The 21,388-nt window shown below is 39.0% G+C and overlaps 1 protein-coding gene across 3 annotated transcripts in view; it reads right to left on the bottom strand.

Annotated features, from left to right (window-relative positions):
* The window catches only part of APAF1 (apoptotic peptidase activating factor 1), a 48,808-nt gene that overhangs the window by 20,688 nt on the left and 6,732 nt on the right, over positions 1 to 21,388 (bottom strand). For 2 of the 3 annotated variants that reach the window (XR_004693307.2, XM_035126889.2), the window contains exons 7-18: positions 17,769 to 17,881; positions 16,959 to 17,090; positions 16,181 to 16,419; positions 14,440 to 14,607; positions 12,361 to 12,486; positions 11,321 to 11,434; positions 10,445 to 10,629; positions 9,646 to 9,772; positions 8,253 to 8,378; positions 5,712 to 5,846; positions 4,123 to 4,248; positions 2,836 to 2,997 (exon numbers count right to left, since the gene is read on the bottom strand). Coding sequence is in view for 2 of the 3 variants with exons in the window: in XM_035126889.2 (XP_034982780.1) it covers positions 2,836 to 2,997; positions 4,123 to 4,248; positions 5,712 to 5,846; positions 8,253 to 8,378; positions 9,646 to 9,772; positions 10,445 to 10,629; positions 11,321 to 11,434; positions 12,361 to 12,486; positions 14,440 to 14,607; positions 16,181 to 16,419; positions 16,959 to 17,090; positions 17,769 to 17,881 (1,753 nt within the window). In the remaining variant the exon portion in view is untranslated. The other variant, XM_060279714.1, reaches the window with a different exon arrangement.

The following is a 21,388-nucleotide window of genomic DNA, read 5'->3' as shown; positions in this document are numbered from 1 at the left end:
TGGCTGTCCAACGAGGCCTTACAAATAGCGGAGGAGAGGAGGCAAGCAAAATGCAAGGGAGAAAGGGAAAGATACAGGAAACTGAATGCAGATTTCCAAAAAACAGCAAGGAGAGACAAGAGGGTCTTCTTAAATGAGCAATGCAAAGAAATAGAGGAAAACAACAGAATGGGGAAAACCAGAGATCTGTTCAAGAAAATTGGAGACATGAAAGGAACATTTCGTACAAAGATTACCATAATCAAGGACAAAAGTGGTAAGGACCTCACAGAAGCAGAAGACATCAAGAAGAGGTGGCAAGAATACACAGAGGAATTATACCAGAAAGATATGGAGGTCTCGTACACCCCGGGTAGTGTGGTTGCTGACCTTGAGCCAGACATCTTGGAGAGTGAAGTCAAATGGGCCTTAGAAAGCACTGCTAATAACAAGGCCAGTGGAAGTGATGATATTCCAGCTGAACTATTTAAAATTTTAAAAGATGATGCTGTTAAGGTGCTACACCCAATATGCCAGCAAGTTTGGAAAACTCAGCAATGGCCAGAGGATTGGAGAAGATCAGTCTACATCCCAATTCCAAAGAAGGGCAGTGCCAAAGAATGCTCCAACTACCACACAATTGCGCTCATTTCACACGCTAGCAAGGTTATGCTTTAAATTCTACAAGGCAGGCTTAAGCAGTATGTGGACCGAGAACTCCCAGAAGTTCAAGCTGGATTTCGAAAGGGCAGAGGAACCAGAGACCAAATAGCAAACATGCGCTGGATTATGGAGAAAGCTAGAGAGTTCCAGAAAAACGTCTACTTCTGCTTCATTGACTATGCAAAAGCCTTTGACTGTGTCGACCACAGCAAACTATGGCAAGTTCTTAAAGAAATGGGAGTGCCTGATCACCTCATCTGTCTCCTGAGAAATCTCTATGTGGGACAAGAAGCTACAGTTAGAACTGGATATGGAACAACTGAGTGGTTCAAAATTGGGAAAGGAGTACGACAAGGTTGTATATTGTCTCCCTGCTTATTTAACTTATATGCAGAATTCATCATGCGAAAGGCTGGACTAGATGAATCCCAAGCCGGAATTAAGATTGCCGGAAGAAATATCAACAACCTCAGATATGCAGATGACACAACCTTGATGGCAGAAAGCGAGGAGGAATTAAAGAACCTTTTACTGAGGGTGAAAGAGGAGAGCGCAAAATATGGTCTGAAGCTCAACATAAAAAAGACCAAGATCATGGCTACTGGTCCCATCACCTCCTGGCAAATAGAAGGGGAAGAAATGGAGGCAGTGAGAGATTTCACCTTCTTGGGCTCCTTGATCACTGCAGATGGTGACAGCAGTCACCAAATTAAAAGACGCCTGCTTCTTGGGAGAAAAGCAATGACAAACCTAGACAGCATCTTAAAAAGCAGAGACAGCACCTTGCCGACAAAGGTCTGTATAGTTAAAGCTATGGTTTTTCCAGTAGTGATGTATGGAAGTGAGAGCTGGACCATAAAGAAGGCTGATCGCCGAAGAATTGATGCTTTTTAATTGTGGTGCTGGAGGAGACTCTTGAGAGTCCCATGGACTGCAAGAAGATCAAACCTATCCATTCTTAAGGAAATCAGCCCTGAGTGCTCCCTGGAAGGACAGATCGTGAAGCTGAGGCTCCAATACTTTGGCCACCTCATGAGAAGAGAAGAATCCTTGGAAAAGACCCTGATGTTGGGAAAGATTGAGGGCAATAGGAGAAGGGGACGTCAGAGGACAAGATGGTTGGACAGTGTTCTCGAAGCTACGAACATGAGTTTGACCAAACTGCGGGAGGCAGTGCAAGACAGGAGTGCCTGGCGTGCTATGGTCCATGGGGTCACGAAGAGTCGGACACGACTAAATGACTAAACAACAACAATATTTAAAAATAATTAAAATCCTATCTTCTAACCTACAACAATTCCACTCCCTATGTTCATGGAACTTGGTGGAACACTACCAAAATATTTTGAAGTTATTTTCCCAACTCCAACTTATACTCTGCTCAAAGAGAGTTTAACATTCTATAAATCAATACAATTTATTCATGCCGTCTTACTGATAACTTAACAAAAATAGAATGATCCTTTTGAAGTCTGTGAATGAGCTACTACTATATGATATACAATGGTACCTCTGGCTAAGAACTTAATTCGTTCTGGAGGTCCGTTCTTAACCTGAAACTGTTCTTAACCTGAAGTACCACTCAGGTTAGCTAATGGGGCCTCCCGCTGCCGCCGCCGCACAATTTCTGTTGTCATCCTGAAGCAAAGTTCTTAACCCGAGGTACTATTTCTGGGTTAGCGAGGTCTGTAACCTGAAACATCTGTAACCCGAGGTACCACTGTATGTTCTTTGAGCAATTTAGTAGAAGTACGGCAAAAATTGTATTTGACCATTTCCAACATAACAAAAATAATATCTTAACTGCAGTTCAGAGCCTGTGAGATGGCAGGACTGTACACTCGCTTGTTGACATCAAAACTACAGTAGGGAAGAGGACTGTTGCAAAAGAGCCATTCCTTGTGGGACAAAACTGCAGCTCAGCAGAGGCAACTTGTGTGCATGTGTGAGAAAGTGTTTGCACAGAACACAGGATGCTGCACTGCACTGAAATAACTTTTGGTCGGAGACCAGCACTTGGTTGAAGGCTCTGCACCATGAAGTCTAAGCACAAATGATGCATTCCCTATGTTTCTCTTGTTCTCTTCTCTTTCACTATTGCTCTCCTGCCCAATTTTAAAAATAAATACAAATGGAAAACAAGATGGTGACTCAGAGGAAAGAAGTCATTACTGACATACTTAAAGTACTTACAAAAAGCCTGTTTTTCGCTGCCACCAACACTGTAGTTCCATTAGATGACCAGGAGCAACACTTCACTAAGACTTCCACATCATCCTGGTAGTCATCCACATTTCTAAAGCAGTCTCCTAAGTCAATAGTTTTCAGTTCATTTGCCGAATGTGCATACCAAAGCTTTAAAAATAAATACACTATATTAAGCCTTTAAAAAAATGAATGTGAGTAGAAGACAAAATTAATGCTAACTAGTGATTTGTAAAATTTCATTTTGCAAAGGTATTTATTCATATCCAATTATAGCTACTAACAAAACAATTTACTCTCTCCAGTGATCTATAGACATTAAAGTCAACTGTCTGCTTGTGGAATTAGAAGTATATTTTTAAAAATTGCAGCATATTAAAATCAAGCAACTAAATTAATGTCAGACATTTTATATTTGGGCTGATTTATATCTGAAATATTGCCAAATAATGAACAGAGCTCATAAATGCTTTTTGTTTGTGAATACCTAATACTATTTTTTTCACATGCAAGGTATTTGTGAATAACAGGCACATCTATATTTATAAGCTTTTCAATGTAAATTTCAAATTTTAGTTATAAAATGACATCGTTATCTCTCAATGTAATCTGCTTCAGAAACATAAACAAGGCAAGAATGAAAAATGAAGAATGCTATAGTGACACATGTGTATGAGACTGCATGAGAGTAATGCAGAGCTCCTACCATGAGCAAAGTCTCTCCCCCGCAGGAATACTACAAGAGGTATTCGGAGTAGACTTCAATATATTAATGGACATGACTAACTTAGGCTCATTAATGTCAATGGGCCTACTCTGAGTAGAACTTATCTTGACTACCATTCCATGGCTTACAGTTAACACGCAGGCTCCTGGGGCTGTTTCACTCCTCCCCAGTTACTTTTACTGCAACACCACACTAAGCTGTCTTAGCATGTTGTCCAAACCTGGGCTTGTGGTGCTCTCCCCAGACAAACCACAAGCTGCAAATGGTTAGCCTGTTTGTTGGAAGAGAAAAGGAGGGTGAACTGGTCCTTTATCTCAACCAGTAATACCTGCTTTAGCACTTAACTGTCTTAGTTTCTCTCCAGCTGGGTTTTCTTATAAGTGTGCAACAGAGAGTGAAACTATGCCCCCATTGGCTAAGAATTTATGGGCACAGTGCAGGATTGCAATCTCTGCATTTGAAAAGCATTTACAAATTCCTGGACTACAAAATCAAAAGGTTATTGAATCTGGCTTTAACTACTGGAAGTCAAAGTTTCCAAAGCATACCTTTAAAGTTCCATCTGCTGAGCAACTAGCCACATACTTATCATCTGGTGAAAATCTGCAGTGAGTAACAGAACTGCTGTGACCAAACAGTGTATTACGACACTGTTTCTTGTTCAAATCCCAGAGCTGCATATAAGAATTGGGGTTTGTGGGGGTGGGGGAACAGAGTAAAAAACATTTGAGTTTCTGCATAAAACAGTGGGAAAGTGGTTGATCCTCAAAATAGCCACCACTACTATTTTTTTGGGGGGGGGAAATGCTGCTTGCAATTTTCAGTATGAACTTTCCAAATTTCCTTACCACAAACTGTTTTGCACAGTTTTAGAGTACAGTATTTTGTTTCAGAGAGTAAAGTTACAGACCTTATTCTATTAGTGCATTTCATTCCCTTAAACCTGTCTGCCTACCCTTATATACAGCACCTCAACCCCTAAGTACATCAAAAAACAATGGCAGTTATATAAAAAGAAGTCTCAAAATATGAGACAGATTTGCAGATAAGATAGGAAGCAGTGTGGGAGTTCCTTAAAGCCCATCCAACATAAATTAAGGAGAGATTGCTGGAGCAAGCAGCAGGAAAACAAGATGTTCAGAAGCAGCAATATGCATGCAAGTATTTAATAAAGTATCCTTTTCTCCCTAATTGAACCTAAAGGCCAGCAGCAAAGTATATATGTGAAACATTTTACAAACGGTAATATAGGACACTATTAAATCAATGAAAGTATATACAAATCAAATACAGAAGCCAAACTACTTCATTTAATTACCTTCATTGTTTTAGAGAGCGTCTTGAACCATAGCTGTCAACTTTCGGATTTGAAAATAAGGGATCAGCAGCGGCCTCACCTGTCCCAGGGACAGTCTACAGTATATCTAACAATCCAGGATAGCAGCGGGAAACGGCGCTGGAATAAGGGAATTTCCAGCAAAAAAAGGGAAGGTTGACAGCTGTGGCTTGGAATAAGGGAGTTTCCCGCAAAAAAAAGGGAGGGTTGACAGCTATGCCTTGAACACGCACATTATCTGACCAATACTGTTTTTAACCTGATAACTGAAGTCACCATCAGGAGGTATTTGAGTGTCCTCAGGCAGAGTTCTATAGCCTGGGTGCCACTGCTAGTAAGTTCTCTTCCCAGGTGTTTCACCACTAAAAATGGGAGAGCAGCCTGGAGTAGCCTCCCCTGACAATCAATGAGAACAGGTAGGATATGAGAGATCCTTCAGATATCCTAGTTGAAAACAATTTATTACAAAACTATACACGGCAAGCAGGAAGCAACTGGATATGTAATTAACGTGCAGTCCAAGCATGAAAGAGTACCAGTGACTTCGACAGGAAACTTGGAGCCGGAGATAAATGGACATAAGGAAGCACATCTGTAATTCCTTCTCCTACTCTAACAAAGCCAGTAACCATGCAGAATGCAAGTGGCCTCTAATGGCTAAGGTAAGGGATACCAAGTTTACAGATCTGAGGTAAGTTTCCATGGATATTCTCACCACCATAGAGTATGAAAGTTTCCAAATTACAACTGTAAAGTAAGTGGTGACTGTAAATATGAATTCCGGATTTTTTACTTACTTACTTTGACAAAAGTGTCATTTGAACATGTAGCCAATAGAAATGGGCGATGATTTGTATTGTTAAACTGGCAGCAGTTGACCTGCTCTGCATGTTCTTCAAACACACACACAAGCTGCCCTGTTCTTGAATTCCAGACCTACAAGTAATTTTAAATAATAATAAAAAAATTAAATAAGTGTTTTGAAATATTTTTCTAATATATATACACTCTAATCAAACACTCATCTGGACACTTGGCAAAGCTTTCTAAAACATTTTTTTTCTGCATGCAGTACATTTCCTGAGATCTCCACATTTTAAGGATAGTGGAGAATAGTTGAAAAAAGTTTTAAGCATGCAACTGTGATTTGGATAACCGAGAGTTACTGAGTAATCAGAATGAGTTGCAGAACCTGCTTACTGGTTTACAGGCAGCAGCGGTTGTAGCCGTGGGCAATGGCGGGGGTGGGTGGGATCCTTTTGCTCTTGCACAACAAAAATATCTCTCTCATTGGCTTTGTGGGATGCTGGGAAAGTCCGTGAAATTCAAATTGGCTTGGCCAATCGCAGACCATGTTTAAATTTAAACGGCCCAATCATGGGATGGCTTGGGGGTGGGTCATTCAAGGCAGACCTGAGTGAAGCCTTTTCCTGCCTGGCTTTCAAACAGGCTCATTTCCTTTCTATTTAAACAGGCTGTGCTCGCACTCAGCAACACAGTCTGCAATGAATGTCTCTCCCTCCCACCCTAAAGTTTGCCCCTTCCTGAATGAGATGTACAGGTATTGTACAGATGGAATTTGCAGAACCTAGAAGGCTTTATAAATATAAATAATACACTGAAATACAAATGTAATGAAAATCCAAAGCACTAAGTGTAAAAACAAAGTAATTTTGTTATTTTCTAGGTGCGGGAAATGACAGCGATGAATTTAGACAGGGGAGATCTTGATTCAAATCCTGGCTTCAACCAGTCATGAAGCTCAATGGGTTACCTTGATCCAGTCATATCTCACTACCTAAGCTATCCTCATGGGGTTGTGGTAGGAATAAGATGGGAATGAGTGGAAGAAGGACCATGTAGCCCAACTAAACTTTCTTAGAGGAAAAAAAGGAGTATAAAAATGTAGTAAATGCCAGCATAAAATAAACTACAAAGGGGAAGCAATATCTTATTATATTTGTTGATCACAAACTGACTGTGGGCAAAATGCAGCCACAAACAGGGCAAATTAAGTTCCTACATATATTAGTGTAACTAGATGTGACAGCAGCATGACTTGTTGGAACACATCATGCTGATTTAACAGAGAGAAATGTGATGGCTGGGAATAGAACACCCTCACGCCCCATCACCTCCTCATACTTTCTTTTCTCTCAGAAAAGAAAGGACTTCCAGTCTGAGAAATCACCAGAACAAAGCAACAGAGAGTTTTGGGAGAAAAGCGTGGATAAGGGAAATAATTCAGCAACCTCATCTTGTATGCCATCTTACTACATGAAAATGCCAACCTGTACTCTAAAAGTATACATCTGTCACCATCATGTCTAAGCTGACGCTCAGACAAAACTTGTATAGTAGAGACAGGGAAGTGTCAATGTGATTTTAAAAATTTGGAGAGCTAGTATATACTATTTGTTTGAAGATTTGTCTTGTAAACTACCGTGGGAGGGTTGATACGCCTGAAGGAAAAGTTAAAATAAATTTTAATACATTAAGCATTGATTAGAACTTTAGTTGCTGCTCTTTGAATCTGTTCTTGCTTGAACAAATCCTTTTGAAACATGGAAAAGTAAAGCCATGTGTAGCATTTTAGAAGAGACAAGATAAGTTACTGATGAGGTCTCTTCTAAAATGCTACACATGGCTTTACTTTTCCATGTTTCAAAAGGATTTGTTCAAGCAAGAACACATTCAAAGAGCAGCAACTAAAGTTCTAATCCAAAGCACACTTACTTGGAAGCCTGTCTCACTTGTGAACCTCCATTATCTCTCACTATTAGTAATGCCTGTCTGTACTCATGAAAGTTGGGAGTCTAAAAGCATCTGGCAGGCCACAGGTTCCTCCTGCCTCATCAAATGCTTCCCTTTTGGAAAGACAGAAGGACCTATAGTTCTGTTTTCTGCAGTGGAATGCTGTCCCCAGGCTCCAGGTGAAAATGTTCTTCTTCAACCAGGCCTTTGGCTAATATTCTATGCCCTTTTAAATGTGTTTGTGGGAGAGGGGGTTATTGTTTTGTTTTTAACTATTTTGTGCTTTTATTCTATATTTTTATTTTGTGAACCACCATAAGATCTTCAGATGAAGGGCAGTAGATTACTATAATAAATAATAATAATAATAATAATATAGAAGTTACTATATATAGAAGATACAATAAAAATACTGGGTTAATTTCAAACTTAGTGTTCCATTCATGGAAAAAAAATCTTTGTAAAAGAAGTTTGATCTAGCTCATCCAAGTTATTTAAAATGTATGAGTTTCTCAGTTAACTACAGCCAGAAATGTAAATAGCTGTATAGGTTCAAAGGAGATAACTGATATGTCATCATTTGCTTACTTTTACTTTTCTATCTGCCGAACAAGTGGCAACAAATCTGTCATCTGCTGAAAAAGTGCAACACAGCACTTCATCATCATGAGCTTTCACTTCCAAAAGTTTTTCTCCACTTCCAGCTTTAAACACCTACAAATGCAATATCACAGATACTTATGAAATCATACATTAAGTTTAAACTATTTTAAACATAGATTTTAAGACTGTTGTGTTATTCTTCTACCAGCTGCGCTGTCCGCATAACTGAACTTTTATTAGTTTAAAAGGAAGAGGGTGGAAGGAAGAAGAAAGCTGATCAGGAATATTAAATGAACACCAATATATGCCATAGCAATTTCTCATTTTTTCAAAAATGGTTGTATTGTGTGGCTGGAAAAACTCATCGGCATGGGTAACAGTGCCACCGTGTGGTCAGAGGCAGGAAAGAAAACTAGAGGGAAGCAAAAAAAAAAATTCCTTCAGTAGCACCTTAAAGACCAACTAAGTTTATATTTTGGTATTACCAAAATATAAACTTAGTTGGTCTTTAAGGTGCTACTGAAGGAATTTTTTTATTTTGCTTCGACTCAGACCAACACGGCTACCTACCTGTAACTAGAGGGAAGCAGACAGCTCCCTGAATCCAGTTTGCATCCTTGCCAGGCTTGAACTGGTTGTTTGAACAAGACCCAGAAAGACAAAGAAGAGAAAAAGATATATATTTCCCTAACAACAAACAATTATGTACATACCTAGAATAAATTTAAGTAATTGAAAAGCAGCCAAGAAGCTAGAGGTGAGGGCCTGAGGAGCTTTGTCAATCAACACAGAACTACCATTCAGATAGGAACCAACAGTTCTTTCTCATATTGCTGGAGGACTTCATCAACATGGAGTGTACGAAAGCTCCTCAAACTAGGGTGGAATATATGGCTACTGGAGGAAGCAAACAGCCAAAGCTTAAAAAGTGAATCAGGCTATGTCCTTCTCCCAACCAGGTGGAGGGAGAGGGGAGAATATATGATTCCCAGCAAAGCCTGTGTGTAGTATACACTGGCTGTGTTTGTATGTCATGCTGAACCATAGTTTAGCACTGGGGAGACTAACCTGCGGTTCTCCAGTTGTCGAATTACAATTCCTATCAGGCTTTGCCATTATTGTCAATGGTCAAGAATTATAGGAGCTGTAGTCCAGCAGCTTCTGGAAGGCAACAGGTTAGCTACTGCTAATTTAGCATGGCACAAAATAGCAGCAATTAAACTAGAGCTTGCAGGCTCAGGAAAGAGTTCAGAAGCTTTCATTTCTGTTTTAGCTTAACAATAGCTTGTTGTGACATCCAAACCAAAAAATCATGGCTAATATTAATTGTGGTTCATTTCAAGCAAACCAGCTAAAAATATACCCGTATATATCTTACCTGCAGCATTTTATCAGCTCCACATGAAGCTATTCTTTGTCTATCCTGGGAAAAACAAGCATGGTAAACAGCGTCTGTATGTGGACGCACAACCAAACGGTACATGTTCTTCATGGATTTTTTATTTCTATATTATAAAAAACACACAATATTTTAGTTTGTATATTTCTGGGGACAAATTTAGAACATATTTCAGGCAGCAATATATATTACCAAACTGTTTTTGGAAGAATAGTCACTCACTGAAATAGTTATTGTTCTTTTAACACACAAATTGTTTCTTCATCAACAGGTTATTATTTCAAAACAGCCTTGCAAATTTCATCAGTTTCCAACATAACTTTAATTTTCTTCCACATCATCATCATCTAGTTGCTCTTTAAGTTCACAACAGGACATTGTATTTGAATTATATTTGTTTGCATTTTAACTAAGACCCCAGCTGAAACAGTACAAAAAGATGCATGTTTCATCGCCACCCACAGGAGTATTGTAAGCTGCCTTGTGCTCAGTTAAATCCTTGATGCATCTAGCTAAGTATTGTCTACATTAACAGGCAGTTGCTCCCTAGGAGTTTCAAACAGAGGTCTTTTCCAGCCCTACCTGGAGATAACAGGGATTGAACTGGGACCTTTTGCACATCAAAAGGCAAACACTACTGGTTTCTGCTCGATGTTTATAAATCATGCATGCACAAAAACTTCTGTACAGCACTGGGGTAAAAATTATATAGACGCTTATATTTTGGGGGGTTGATTTGGACAGATTATTATTCATAGGTAAAAATGCATCTGCTTACATCCATTCCACATAAAACGATCCTTTCTCAACTTCTTCCTGAGCTTTTAGTTTTGCTTGCCGATAGACTTCTGAACTTTCTGGTTGACATAGACCCAGCTGTACAATGTCTGGAAACGGTTGCCGCCCAAGGAGGTGCCCATTTAAGGATAGAAATTCCTGGAAGTTTTCACATGCAATGGCATCCTGTGAACAATATATATCTTATCAAAAAGAAAAGTTAACCTGGACAGTATATAAAAAGAGAGGCTGCTGGAAGTAGCAAGCATCATCCTGAAATAAGGAAGAAGCTAGACTAGATGATGCCCCTCAAACATTTTCTGACTCTTACCGTTGCCTCTTTCCTCACTCCTACTTCTGTTTTCCAACATTGCTGAAATTCTGATTGCAAGTTTCTCTCTCTCGTATATATATAGATATAGATATAGATCGTAAAAATTTGCAAAGCACCATGTCGACTGCATAAAACAATAATCTATATTGTGATCAGCTTCTAGCAAGACGCCTTGAAGCATTTAAATACCTTATGTTCAGGACTGAAGCAAATCACACTAATTCTGCTAAACAAAGCTAATTAGTGGGAGTCTAGGGGAACTAGCTGATCAGAAGGGTAAAACAGGACAAAAGTTTAAACTGGGATGTTAGACACTTGACAGTATAAATGGAATGCATCAGATCCTCCAAACTCTTTCTGTTACCTCAGTTATTAATATAATCAGAATCTGTTTCTTTTCAGAAATGCAGATATACTATCTCTAAAGTCTTTAATAACAAGGCAGAATTATCAACTATGCCAGAACTTGGATGAGTTATCACAACAATCTTTAAGTGAAATAAGAATTGCAACTCATGCGAACTATAGTTGCTAATTTCTCACCTTTTCATCCAATATTTGACTGTATTCAGCATATTCATGAATTAAATGAGCAGGTCCTACCAATTCTGTTTTGGTTTTAATCCAATCTAGTGAAAACATGAGAGCACAGAGTTCCTAGAATAAGAAAAATTCTGTAAGTAAATAGTCCTGTTTGTAAGCTACACTTAGTGCTATTTCAAACTTACTTAGCTTTGCATTTTCAGAAGAATAAACTTCCTTTCTACCGGTATTATGTTCCAAAATTCCTTCATAAAGCGAGAACACTTTGGAAACATTAACAACCATGCACTGTTGCACATTCTTTCATTATTTAGAAGTGCAATATAACAGATTAGCTAATGCTTTTTCAGATCAATCTCTTATGCATCTTAAAATGGATATTTTTCTTGGCATGCTTTTTCCAATTTTCACAAAACTAGATGAATTGTTACCATTCAATTCACCATGTAATTATGGTAAGATCTTCAAACATCTGTGTTGTGCTTCTGCTGCCATTTTCTTTAAGGACTGCATTCTTTAAGGAATGCAAACCAGACCACTAAGCAAAACCCTGTCTAAGTGTAAACAGGCAATGGTGAGGGTACTGAAGAGGAAAAATGTGACTGCTTTGCTCATCTCCCAGTCCTACTGCTGCTGTGCAACCCAGCCTAAGCCACGGTTTGTCTAGTGGAGACGTAACACAAAGCCAAAAACATTGCAAGGAGGAGCAAAGCAAATACAGTTTTCCTCTGAGCACCTGCAAACTTACTTATTCATGCATAGCAATAGTTTGACTTACTGTTACCTGAAACAATTTGCAGTTATAGATCCTTTTTCATTAAATTAAGCTTTCTTAGTGTTCAATGAGGGAAAAATGAGAATTAAAAAATATCTTATGCTGTTTTATGTATATTGTATTTTAGGTAATTTTTATCATTGTTTTATATCTATTTTAACCTTTGCTTTGGGAGTTGCTTTGAGTTTTTCAAAGAAGCAACTAAATAATAATTAACAACCACACTTCCCTTATATGCAGAAGATTGATATAAGTGCAGACTTACATTGTGCATATTGCCACTTGCCATATGGTAGGCCAGAAAATTATACCAATACATGCAGTCTTCTTGTGATGGTATATACTGTTTATAACATTTATTGTATTGATCAACTACTTTCTTATGTAGTGCCTAAAAAACACAATGCAATTGTTAATCTTGGGCTGAAATTATCCTTTATGTAGTCATTTTATTGAATTAAAATAACTGAAACTGTCCTATTGCTACAAGTATACACAGGGTTAATAATTTTGCTTACCCCGCTCCCCATGGTGGGAGGGGAGCCAGGATCTGGTCGATGTACAAGAAGACACTGAAGTTGGAGCTTTAAGCATGCTGATATGCTGCCTCCTTCCATCTTAAGCTCAGATATGAGAAGGAAAATGTTTGGGTTTCCCTCCTTGCCCAAATGGTATTCCAAGCATGCACTGGACAGAGGAAGAGCAAACCGCTGCTGCTCCAACCTTCCTACAGCGAGGAATTGGAGACAGGAGGAGGATCTGAACCTGAGGGGTGCTCTGGGCTCAGAGTGTCCATTAGCTGCATAGGTTGAGCAAGCTGATACACTTCTATTTCCCCCTTCAGTTTTGTAGCAATATATCCAATGTCACAATTAAATTAAAGAAAAAGAATTGTAGAGTTGGAAGACACTCTGCTGATCATCTAGTCCAACCCTCTGCAATACAGGAAATCCGCAATCCTAGACAGCCATAGAATTGGACAGAGGGCAAGAGGCCAAACAGCCAACCACATTTTAGAGTTGTTGTTTTTTAAACCACTGTTGATTACTCAGCAGAACTGACAAGCCACTCACCCATCCTTCCTGCACATGGCTGTCAAAGGGCCAACCTAGTTGATATGTTAAATGAATGCACTGGACATATGTGGTTTTTGTTATTTCAATAGCAGCTGCCAGAGAGGGAATTGATACACCATGATGGCACAACAAAGCATACCCACCCTGCTACTGAATTGCAGCCAAAGGCTTCAATCCAATACAATAGCATATTACAAGCTTCTAGGTAACCTAGTTTCTCAAATGACTACAAGGTGAGAAGCAGCTTGTGTAAAGGTAAAGGGACCCCTGACCATTAGGTCCAGTTGTGACCGACTCTGGGGTTGCGTGCTCATCTCGCATTATTGGCCAAGGGAGTCGGCGTATAGCTTCCAGGTCATGTGGCCAGCATGACAAAGCCGCTTCTGGCAAACCAGAGCAGCACATGGAAACGCCGTTTACCTTCCCGCTATAGCGGTTCCTATTTATCTACTTGCATTTTGATGTGCTTTCGAACTGCTAGGTTGGCAGGAGCTGGGACCAAGCAACGGGAGCTCACCCCGTCACAGGGATTTGAACTGCCGACCTTCTGATCAGCAAGCCCTAGGCTCAGTGGTTTAGCCCACAGTGCCACCTGAGTCCCACAGCTTGTGTAGTAAGGGATGAATAAGCAGAAAGACCTGTCCCAACATTGAAATCAACAAATGATCCACAAACAGTTTTTTCCAAGCATATAAAGCCACTAGACTGAGCTTTTAAAATCCACCTCCCCCCACCCATTTTAGTATCATCTCCCAATATTTCTGAAATATTAAGTGCTTTAACAAAACAAGCTAAAACTATGCTTCAAAGATGGCACAGTACTTTCCCCTATAAGGAAGCCCATTTTTAATAACCATAAAAAGCAAATAAAACACTAACTTTTTCATCATTTCAAACACTTGAGGAAATTCAGAAGAATTTTTAGATACTTCTGTTTGATTATTAGCAAATATAAATAGATTTCCCCAAGATACTCCCTCCTCTTGGACTTTGCTCTGCTAAGGAATGGGAAGCATGCAAATTCTTGTGTCATACAAGAAACCTGCCAATGTCATATAGTGCCACTATTAATCTAACAAAGCATTTTATGTTGTGCTGTATCAAAATAGCTTTAAAAGTTGAATTAGTATTCTATTAAGAAATTAGTACTGGTGGATATGTAACTGTACAACTAGCAATTTAAATAAGAATATTTTGCACACTGCATAAGTACATTTTTAAGCTGTGTCTAATGCTTATATGTCACCACTATAAAGTCAGAAACATACTTGAAGCTGAGAGCGATTCTTCTCTGTAAGAAAGTCAAGTTGGAGATCATGCAAGTAATACTGGAATGATTTTCCATTCCGATCACAGAACAGGAGAGATTTGTTAACAAATTCTTGCAGTATGTCTTCAGCTTCCTCTGTCTCCATATCCCAAAGAATACAGAATACCTGAAGTGCATTTTGAAACAAATAATTGGTCAAGTAGCACATACTTTTGGTGATAATCAAATTCAGAATTTAAAATATGCAAATGAACCAAATTTCTATGCAACCAAAGAAAACCAATGAAATCCATAAAGTTTCCCCATGTATCAGTAGGAAGAGCCATTTTCAGCAAGGAGAGCACACTGCATCATAAGCAAACCTCTGGAGGCTGTATGTCAGTGGTAGATGGGACCAGAGGCAGAAATTGGTAGAGCAAAGTTGGTAAGAGTCTTATCTTTGTACACTAGACTACATTCCAACCATGAAAAATAAGGTTTCTTTCTCTCTCTCCCCACCCTGCCCCAATCCTCCTTCAGGCAAACAAAAGGCATTGCCACAGTTCAAATGTCAATTCTAAGTCAGGTGGAAGCACTTGTGCAGAAAGTGTCCTTCAGATGGCATTCAATGCAGCACTCATGCAAAAATGTTTTCATAAAGGATAATTCTCCATGTCTCCTCCCTAGTGAAGGCCTCTAATTAAGTTTCTTCTGGGGGTCATGGATCTTGCTGATATAAGTAGAGGCCTTAAGCACGTACTACTGCTAAAAACAATAATTTTATTATTTATACGCTGCCCATCTGACTGGGTTGCCTGGGTTCCAACATATATATAAACATAGTAGAACATTAAGCCTTAAAAAGCTTCCCTATACAGGACTGCCTTCAGATGTTTCCTAAATGTTATATAATTATTCATCTCCTTAAATCTGATGGAAGGATGTTCCACAAGGTGGGTGCCGCTACCACGAAGGCCCTCTGCCTTAACTGTCTCAATTAGATTTAAGATTAGTATGGATTGTTCCCACTACATAGAAACAAAATTGTGCATATATAGATATAATTTTTTGAGAATCTGTGAACTATTTTTCCAACTGCTTTCCCATGTTTTTCAGCTACTAAGTACTAATATTTAATTATAATATTTGTTATTATTAAGAAAATATATGTACTGCTTTTGACAACTTTATCCTAATGTTTACCTAGCGCTCCACTCTATATCAATGCAGAAGCCATTTTAAGAACTACAGTGGAACCTTGGGTTATGAACACCTCGGTTTACGAATTTTCGGTTTACGAACGCCGCGGACCCATCTGGAACGGATTAATTCACTTTCCATTACTTTCAGTGGGAAAGTTCGCTTCAGTTTATGAACGCTTCAGTTTATGAACAGACTTCCGGAACCAATTGTGTTCATAAACCAAGGTATCACTGTATTCCAATAGTTGATACCCCTAGCAGCTGCATAATGCCCACCACCCTGTAAGCAAAGAGGCAAGCACTTCTGAAACAATCCCACCTCTGAGTCTGCTTTGGCTAGTGAAGAAGGGAACAAGACCAAACATTACATATTAAGCTACAGCTACCATGGCATTGAGAGAAAAGGGGAGAAATTATGCTCAAGGATGGGTCAGTTCTAATGTCACTCTCATTACAACATCAGTTTTCTGCAAAATGTCATGGTCACAATTTGTTATCATGATTTAAAAGTCACAATTTCCATAACCACCACCAGTGTTTCTTTAAAATGGGTTTTACCTTTGAAGGCACTTTAACATCCTTTTGAAGGACAGAAAGATCTCTGTAATAGTCTTTGAAATCTTTTGGCAACATTTCAACACTTATGGACATGGCTTCATCAAGTGCTTCATAATCATAAGATGATGACTTCCTTATTCTTTTAAATTGCTTATTTTGAAGTTGTTTAAGATAGTATTCCCAGCGATTGGGGAAATCTCTTAATAATGCTCCTATCAAAGATACCACAAGAGGAGAACCTGAAAAACAGGAATGGGTGAAATTACTAAATGAAAATTAAACTTTTGATAAAAGAATAGCAAATTGCAAAGAGAATGCTGTGAAGGAAATGTAATTTTTACATTGAGTTGCTCACTGGTCAAGCTTAGACATCACAGTTAACCGTAGCTAATTGTTTACTATGCACATATTGATCTCACCCACTTTGCTTCTCTGCACTAGCACATGGGAGAAGAAACCATGATACCTCGGGCTTAGCATTATGTCCAAACTGTGGGTTTTGCTTTGTTTTCTCTGTCAGTCAAGAGCAAACCTTAGATACAGATTGTAGATTGTTCAAAGTGAAAAAAACCACAATGCTCAGTTTGAAAACAGCAAGAGATTGTGGTTTCCTTCTCCTACATTTTTTCAAAGGAAGAACAAATGCTGTTTTTACAGTAAATCTGTAATAAGGTTTATCATGACATATGAATGAGGTCACAAGTCTAGTAAACAGCAGATATACGATGAAAGTTAAAAATGGTTTGTTTCAAAATGCAGAGAAAATGAGCATTCTTACCTTTGCATTCTTTTACAATACAATCAGCTTTTTCTGGTAGTTCTGTTATTTCTATATTAACAAACCGAGATAATATTTCAAGTGATTTTTCATGTGTTAGTCCACTTTCCACAGGAACTTCATATTTATTGCCTGTGTTTAGAGTTAAGATTCAAATAAAAAAGGAAATATTTAAATTAATTCATGCTACATATGAATTTACACTGTAATTAGGATTTTTTAAAGTTACAACATGGGAATTTTAACTGGGCTTGTTTAAATGTGCTATATTTGTTTATTTTAATTATTTTTGTTCATGGTTTATATGCATGGTATATTCCATAGAATTGTAAAGTTGCAAGGGACCACAAGGATCATCTAGTCCAACCCTGTGCAATGCAATAATCTTTTGCCCTATGTGAGATTACGAGTTGCATGCTGTACCATCTAAGGTATTATTATTTAATTTCCTCTGTTGTTGTCTATCTCTTCCCTAATACAGTTGTCTGAATCAACTATTTACAGTTTTCTTAAATTTTGTATGCTCTTCAGTGTTTCTCACTGATACTGGGTCATTCTGTGTAATTCAATAAGAAGCAGTATTACTAAAAGCTCAGATCCTGTCTTTCTACATCTCTGTCTTCCTGGCTACATAACAGAGATTATGAGCTATTTTTTAAGGACAGTGCAGTTTTTCTCCTCTGTACAATGCCTACATTACTGTTGCACTTAATAAGTGTTAATGGTAGTCATGGCAACACAATTAAAAAAACCACTCTGTACATGAGTAACCTTAAATACTTCAAAGAAGGAAGAAGACGCAATCCTTACCAGCTACAGAATCTGCTACACTCCTATCTCTACTGGTGATAAGAACCTGGCAATGACTGTCAAAGGATTTTAATACCCAGGAATCCCAAATGTCATCAAGCACCAAGAGAGACCTATTAGAAAAAAACATGTCAAGCTTGGAGGCACTGTACACCTGCTTTGGAGATTCCTTAATATGTTAAGAACCAATAGACTTTTCATTTCATTTCATTTTTCAAACATGCTCCCTTTTAAATATTTATTCTAAACAAAAAAATTGAGTCCCATGTGCTTTATATCCACAACAACTAAAATTGCCCAGAAGAAAGAATTATTGTCTGGGACAACTCTCAAGAGCTTGACTGGACTAAAACATAGCAGTTCTACAGTTAGTGAGAAGCATTTTCTATGTATTTTACATTTAACAAACATTTGCAGAGTTAAAGGGCTTGGTAATATTGTATTCATTACCTCATTTGAACACATTTGTTAAAAGATAGTTGTTTTCCAAAAAACAGCTAGGTATGTTCCAAAAAACACAACAGAAAAAGCTAAATACTGCTAAATTCTGAATCTAGATGAGTTGAGATCAGCCAGAGATAGCTGGTGACTGTGGAGAAGCCATAGTCTAGAACTAGTAATATTGAATCAATTCTGTAAGTCTTTTGGACACATGTTCAACATATTGCTCGTTACAACTAGAATCAAATGGGAGTAAGGAGTTCTATTAATGACAGCTAACAAATCTGGCTGATGCTTTAGGTCAGAGTGGTTCAACACAAAGCCTGCAGGGCAGCCTTTTTTGTACTAAAGTACTAAAGGAGCATTGCTAGCGCTAATGACCATTCTCTTCCATTTTCAATTAAATATGTTAATTGTGTATATTCCCCTTCATGGATCAATGCCTTGTCGTGGCGAAGGGGCTTGAATAACTCAGAGAAGCTATGAGCTATGCCATGCAGGGCCACCCAAGATGGACAGGTCATAGTGGAGAGTTTTGACTAAACGTGATCCACCTGGAGAAGGAACTGGCAAGCCACTCCAGTATCCCTGCCAAGAAAACTCCATGGACAAAGACAACAGGCATATAAAAGTTATGACGCTGGAAGATGAGCCCCTCAGGTCGGAAGGCGTCCAACATGCTACTGAGGAAGAGCGGAGGATAAGTACAAGTAGATTCAGAGCTGATGAAGCGGCTGGGCCAAAGCCGAAAGGACGCTCAGTTGCGGATATGCCTGGAAGCGAAAGGAAAGTCCGATGCTGTAAAGAAAAATATTGCATAGGAACCTGGAATGTAAGAACCATGAATAGAGGTAAGCTGGATGTGGTCAAAAATGAGATGACAAGAATAAATATCGACATCCTGGGCATCAGTGAACTAAAATGGAAGGGAATGGGCGAATTCAGTTCGGGTGACTATCATATCTACTACTGTGGGCAAGAATCCTGTAGCAGAAATGGAGTGGCCCTCATAGTCAACAAAAGAGTGGCAAAAGCTGTAATGGGATGCAATCTCAAAAATGACAGAATGATCTCGATACGAATCCAAGGCAGACCTTTTAACATCACAGTAATCCAAGTTTATGCACCAACTACTGGTGCTGAAGAAAGTGAAATTGACCAATTCTATGAAGACCTACAACAACTTCTAGAAATGACACCAAAGAAGGATGTTCTTCTCATTACAGGGGATTGGAATGCTAAAGTAGGGAATCAAGAGATAAAAGGAACAACTGGCAAGTTTGGCCTTGGAGTTCAAAATGAAGCAGGGCAAAGGCTAATAGAGTTCTGTCAAGAGAACAAGCTGGTCATCACAAACACTCTCTTCCAACAACACAAGAGACGACTCTACACATGGATATCACCAAATGGGCAGCATCGAAATCAGATTGATTATATTCTCTGCAGCCAAAGATGGAGAAGCTCTATACAGTCAGCAAAAACAAGACCTGGAGCTGATTGTAACTCAGATCATCAGCTTCTTATAGCAAAATTCCAGCTTAAACTGAAGAAAGTAGGAAAAACCACTGGGCCAGTAAGATACAATCTGAATCAAATCCCTTATGAATACACAGTGGAAGTGAGGAACAGGTTTAAGGATTTAGATTTGGTGGACAGAGTGCCTGAAGAACTATGGATGGAGGCTCGTAACATTATACAGGAGGCAGCAATGAAAACCATCCCAAGGAAAAGGAAATGCAAGAAAGCAAAATGGCTGTCCAACGAGGCCTTACAAATAGCGGAGGAGAGGAGGCAAGCAAAATGCAAGGGAGATAGGGAAAGATACAGGAAACTGAATGCAGATTTCCAAAAAACAGCAAGGAGAGACAAGAGGGTCTTCTTAAATGAGCAATGCAAAGAAATAGAGGAAAACAATAGAATGGGGAAAACCAGAGATCTGTTCAAGAAAATTGGTGATATGAAAGGAACATTTCGTACAAAGATTACCATAATCAAGGACAAAAGTGGTAAGGACCTAACAGAAGCAGAAGACATCAAGAAGAGGTGGCAAGAATACACAGAGGAATTATACCAGAAAGATATGGAGGTCTCATACACCCCAGGTAGTGTGGTTGCTGACCTTGAGCCAGACATCTTGGAGAGTGAAGTCAAATGGGCCTTAGAAAGCATTGCTAATAACAAGGCCAGTGGAAGTGATGATATTCCAGCTGAACTATTTAAAATTTTAAAAGATGATGCTGTTAAGGTGCTACACCCAATATGCCAGCAAGTTTGGAAAACTCAGCAATGGCCAGAGGATTGGAAAAGATCAGTCTACATCCCAATTCCAAAGAAGGGCAGTGCCAAAGAATGCTCTAACTACCGCACAATTGCGCTCATTTCACACGCTAGCAAGGTTATGCTTAAAATTCTACAAGGCAGGCTTAGGCAGTATGTGGACCGAGAACTCCCAGAAGTGCAAGCTGGATTTCGAAAGGGCAGAGGAACCAGAGACCAAATAGCAAACATGCGCTGGATTATGGAGAAAGCTAGAGAGTTCCAGAAAAACGTCTACTTCTGCTTCATTGACTATGCAAAAGCCTTTGACTGTGTCGACCACAGCAAACTATGGCAAGTTCTTAAAGAAATGGGAGTGCCTGATCACCTCATCTGTCTCCTGAGAAATCTCTATGTGGGACAAGAAGCTACAGTTAGAACTGGATATGGAACAACTGATTGGTTCAAAATTGGGAAAGGAGTACGACAAGGTTGTATATTGTCTCCCTGCTTATTTAACTTATATGCAGAATTCATCATGCGAAAGGCTGGACTAGATGAATCCCAAGCCGGAATTAAGATTGCCGGAAGAAATATCAACAACCTCAGATATGCAGATGACACAACCTTGATGGCAGAAAGCGAGGAGGAATTAAAGAACCTTTTAATGAGGGTGAAAGAGGAGAGCGCAAAATATGGTCTGAAGCTCAACATCAAAAAAACCAAGATCATGGCCACTGGTCCCATCACCTCCTGGCAAATAGAAGGGGAAGAAATGGAGGCAGTGAGAGATTTTACTTTCTTGGGCTCCTTGATCACTGCAGATGGTGACAGCAGTCACGAAATTAAAAGACGCCTGCTTCTTGGGAGAAAAGCAATGACAAACCTAGACAGCATCTTAAAAAGCAGAGACATCACTTTGC

This window comes from Zootoca vivipara, chromosome 10 (genome assembly GCF_963506605.1).
Source record: "Zootoca vivipara chromosome 10, rZooViv1.1, whole genome shotgun sequence".
Lineage (NCBI taxonomy): Eukaryota > Metazoa > Chordata > Lepidosauria > Squamata > Lacertidae > Zootoca > Zootoca vivipara.
Note: the sequence above shows the minus strand (reverse complement) of the source record. Positions and strands in the feature narration are given on the sequence as shown.